Below are 5,000 nucleotides of genomic sequence, written 5' to 3' on the forward strand. Positions count from 1 at the left end.
GTTTTAATGTTTTGCAAAAAATAATTATTTGACCGAATTCAGACTTTCGTGGACCCTGAAGATGATTTTGTTACGGCATCCTGCATGCAAGAGTAAGTGCTTTCAAGTTCAATCTTACTTCTTAAATTGCGATACAGAGCGTGATATGAACTTTAATAGCTTATGCAATTCATCTATCTCAGAGAGTTGAACTTTATTTTATTAAAAGTATTTGTTTTTAATATTTTTTCTTTTGAATTTTTCACTTTTTGTACTTTAATAGGATGGTTGTGGCCTGTCAGTTTGTCCCGTTTTAGGTAAGTTGAAAGACATCACCATACCTACCCATATATAGACGAGCTCTTCAGTGCATCATGGGTAATCAGGGCAACATGGCCAGAAAGTCAAAGGTTTGTATGGAAATTCAAAGTAAAATAAACTGGCCATGACTCTATTTTTGTAGACTTTTGCCTTCATAAACCAAACAAATAAGTTCAAGTTCACAACTGAGGTTAACTGGATTTGGTATCTATTCTTTAGAATTCCTAAGTGTTGTTTTTCTGTTTCCATACATTTTCTGTAATTTTGTACCTTTGGAATTACAGGAAATGTATGGCAGAAACTCCAACTTTATTCTGCTGCACCTTTGAGCACATAACTTCTGTTCTAGAAAATAAAAAAACCCAAAATTGCATACCATGAATACTTTTCGTCATTTTGAACTTCCAGTCAAACCTTTGAATTTCTCTCCATCTTGCCCTGACTACCCATGATACACTCAAGGACATGAACTTGTCTATTAAGACTTGATTAAGTTAATATCGTTGTTGTAAGGTGAAGCTTACCAGAGACATTAAGGCTTATAGACCTTACAAAAACTAATCTTCCTGTTTTCAGCACATCTGTGATCATTGCAAAAGCATACATTCTCATAGATTACTGTAATTTAAGCTGTGTTTTCCCCCAACCAACATGGCATCAGAAACCATGCAAAGGTCTATTGACCATTCCCTATAAAGTTTCATAGTTTTTGTGCGCTATATATTCAGTTTTGGCTAACCACATTGGCTTTTTTTATAACATTCCTATAGTTATTTCATTGATTTGAAATCTTAATGATTTGTATAAAATCTCTACTTACATGTACATGTAGATTTTATTCAAATTTCAAAATGGTTGTGGACACTTGTGTCAGAAACCAATATCAAGAAAATTAATGTATCTTTTTATCAATGTTTATTCGGTATGCTTGACAAAAAATCAGGAAGGAGTCAGACCTGTGACCTTCTGTAGTTTGGGTGCTCTAAAACTAGGTTTTTGTGACAGTAATAACAGCATACCGTAATAGCAATAGTTTGGGACATTACTAGGACTGAAATTGTTTGAACAGTGCATTCTCCCCATTATTATGAGGAAGGAGATTGTGAAATGTTAATTCCATTAAATAAAATTAATAGGACAATCTCATAACTTTGGAGGGCATGAAATACATGTAGTTTATTTGTGTCCCTCCTAGCATTATTTGCACCCAAGCAGACATTATTATCAATACACAATACAATCAAGGCAAATAATTGTCGAAATTCATTTGATAAGAAAAGTTTTTTAATAGAGATGTAGCATAAGTTATGGTACATGTATGGAAAGTTGTTGCTACAATATGATCAGCTGAACAAGAGCAAAAATTGGGAAAAAAAAAGAGCAAAAACCTCATCCACAAAAATTTGCACCAACTCTGGCATTGAAATGGTATCCTCAGGATCTCATTGGCCTGAGTGAAGTTGTTTGACACCTCTGCAGCCAATCAGAATCAGGGCAGCAAATGCATTTTCAGCTGGGGCATTTCCAGTTTGGCATCATGCAAAAAGGCACGTTTTACAGAAGGCAGTTTGTCATTAAATTTTGGCATAATAATAATAATAACCAATAATATTGATAATACCAATTGCTAGGGGAAAAAAAATGAGTGCTCCTTTGCGGGAATTGAAACTGCAACCTACTGATTACTAGTTTGGATGTTGTACATTTTGGCAAAAGGAGACTCGTTGGAGCAAAACCATTGAAGTGCTATGATGACCAAAAAATCAATTCTTTTTCTTTGTATTTCAAAACTACGGTATATTAACTTAACCTTTTGACGTCCAAACCGGTTAAAACCGGCCATACTTCACGATTTTACTCAATGGGGAACCCCTGGGAGTCAATGGGTTAATGATCTTCCGTTACTAACCTTAAATCTTGGAGAGAGCAGGATCAAGGAGAAAATGATGTCAAAGACTCACTAGTTTAAGAGTGCAATGCATGTGTATGCGGCTGCATTAATACTATTAATATGCAGCACTGGAAATTAAGGCTTTCATACGGTTAGTGAGTAAATGACGCCACTTTTCCCCAGTTTCAACCCTCTGATGTCCAATCAGTTTTGAACATGAGTAACGGTGGACAGTGCAATGCTAAACTTGCACTCAAAGTAATCAGCCTTTGGATAAAGATCCAAGCTCAGAATTTTAGCAGTCAGGTGTTAAGCAAACCCACTTTCCAAATCTGAAGAATAAAAGGAAGGGATTTTAAAATCATGGTACAGTGTACATGTACATGTAGCACTTTAAATAAACAAGGTTCATGGGACAATAATATTGTCCTGTCTACGTTAGCAGCTCAGCTCATCTCTTCGTTCCCTGTCGTGCATAAGGTTCCCTCACTTCTCCACCAACCTGCCCTACAGGTGGTGGACAAAACACTGACGCCTAGTCCATGGACTACCCAAATGGACTATCCTAAAATGGACTAAATCTTAAAAATACCATTTCGAATAAGTGCTATTGAAAGAACTGAAATACATGTACTTACATTGCACATACACTGTACATGTACCTTGATAATTTTCTTCCATATGGCCATGGTTTCACTTCACTTACAGTATGTAGTACTTGAAGTAATCAGCCATCACAACAATAATCGAAAGGTAACCTTTTTAAAATGGGTGCTTAGACTTGAATACTGTTGAACAATGCTGTTTAAAATGGGTGTTGAGGCTCAAGTAAGCACTATTTGAGATGCTGCTTACATAGATCAACAGTACTCATTCGAAATAGTATTTTTAGAGTAGTCCATTTGGGTAGTCCATGGACTGGGGGTCAGTGTTTTGTCCACCACTTGCCCTACATGTATCTCTTACACAAGCTCTCACTTGTTTTAGCAACCTCATCCTTTCTCTGCTCTCTCCTTTTCTACTGTCCCACACCAAGTTGTTCCAGGCCTTCCAACATTTCACCTTCTGTCAGGGGTCCATGACAGTGCTGTGACACAATGATGTCTTGTCTGCATTTGCATCAGTCATGCACATGTCCAAGCCACTTCCAGCATCTTCTCTTCACTGCTATACTGTACTTATCCTTCCCTGCATAGCTTGTTCAAGTCATCGATGGACATCATACATTTGTATACTGCCAGTAGATACCCATAATTCTCTCAAGGCACTTGTATTGGAATGAGTCCTGCATTAGTTCTAGGACTGAAATTTTCTGAAGAGTGAATGCTTGCAATACGATACTTTGTGGTCCAGAGAGTTTCTAATATACATGTAATTATAGTGATCTGAAATGCTCAACTGGTACTCATTATTACATGTACATGTACATCTTCATTTTGTAGATGTGGATGCTTGTTTTCAAGTTATCCTGCTGGCACAAGACGTGATTGCAGGGAAATTAGACAAGATCTTTACCATGAACAATGCTTTAATGCCTCTGTAATTGGGTGCAATAAACAAGTCATAAGCACACCCCAGTTTATTGGAGCAGATATGCAGTTCAATGAAGCTTGCAAGGTTTTGTGTAGGACAAAGCAGGGTTATTACTGTTTGTCAGGTGGTACTGACCTAATAGTATATTCGAAAACAAAAGGACTCAAATCAGGAGTTCCTTTACAAAAACCCCACTTGAAGAACATTCTGTTTCATCCAGCATTTCTTAAAGTGGGATGTCCAATTTTGTCCTTGTACCATAATCAAAAACGGACAATAATTACCAGTGCAAGTTCTTTTGAGCCAACAACCCAAAAAACTTCAAAGAATGTTAAACTTTGGCAAGATGAAGAAGAAAAATCAAAAGTAGAAGAGGCTGTTGAGGCTATGAAAAAGAAAAAAGAAAAGCTAAAGGAAAAAGCATTTCAAATGGAGTGCAGTCCAGAAGAGGTGGAACCTTTGGTTACTGTTGCTCCGACAACAAAGAAAACCCTATGGCAAAGAATTAAGCATGAAATCGCTCATTATTACACTGGATTTAGACTTCTGTATTTTGAAATCAAAATTGCTGCTCGTATGTTGTGGCGAGTTATGAATGGCAAAATGTTGTCAAGACGGGAAAGACGGCAGGTAAGTTGTACATTGTACAAGATAAGTGCAGAACTTAGCCAATGTTTCATTGAAAGGGTCATGAGGTGTAAGCATGAATAGAACTGAGAAAGACAAGAAGAATTAAATTTTTAATGATACCCTTAAATGGAAAGTAGTTTTACATTGAATTTGCATACATGTAGAATAATAGGTAATATGTATAGGAAGGGTAACAGCAATGATCTTGCTGAGATCCTTTTTTGATCCTTGTGGGATGCTCATTCAATGTATGAGGATCTTGAAGGTTCTGTTTTAGGATCTTTAAAAGAACCTATTTGAGGATCTTTGTAAGGTCTTTGGTAGACCCTTATCAATTCCTCAAGGATCGGAAGGAAGATTGAATTATGCAACAGACATAAATTGATAAATAACAATTAAAAATAGGAAGGGAAAGGGATGCAAAAGGAATTGGGAAATAAAACTTTATGCATTTGCCCCAAGGGGATAAGGACTTGAGGCTAGATTTAAAGGTCTTGCCTGTGCGGCCATTTAAATCAACATAAAAATTATCCCGAAGAAAATTAGCAGACAGATTTGCAGTGTGAAAAAGAGTTCACAACATTTCAGTGATCCTTAACGAAATCTTTTCATTGTTTTCAGTTTCTTCGCACAGTTTCTGACATTT

The 5,000-nt window shown here is 36.6% G+C and overlaps 1 protein-coding gene across 1 annotated transcript in view; it reads left to right on the forward strand.

The window, feature by feature from the left end:
- LOC138005311 (mitochondrial proton/calcium exchanger protein-like) overlaps window positions 1–5,000 on the forward strand; it is a 14,891-nt gene that overhangs the window by 48 nt on the left and 9,843 nt on the right. Inside the window, exons 1-4 of the mRNA XM_068851561.1 lie at window positions 1–92; window positions 263–296; window positions 3,634–4,354; window positions 4,976–5,000. The exon at window positions 1–92 is cut by the window's left edge and continues 48 nt beyond it; the exon at window positions 4,976–5,000 is cut by the window's right edge and continues 119 nt beyond it. Coding sequence (XP_068707662.1) covers window positions 62–92; window positions 263–296; window positions 3,634–4,354; window positions 4,976–5,000 — 811 coding nt within the window. The 5' untranslated portion in view covers window positions 1–61. The remainder of the gene's footprint in view (window positions 93–262; window positions 297–3,633; window positions 4,355–4,975) is intronic.

Source organism: Montipora foliosa, chromosome 6 (assembly GCF_036669935.1).
Source record: "Montipora foliosa isolate CH-2021 chromosome 6, ASM3666993v2, whole genome shotgun sequence".
Classification (NCBI taxonomy): Eukaryota; Metazoa; Cnidaria; class Anthozoa; order Scleractinia; family Acroporidae; genus Montipora; species Montipora foliosa.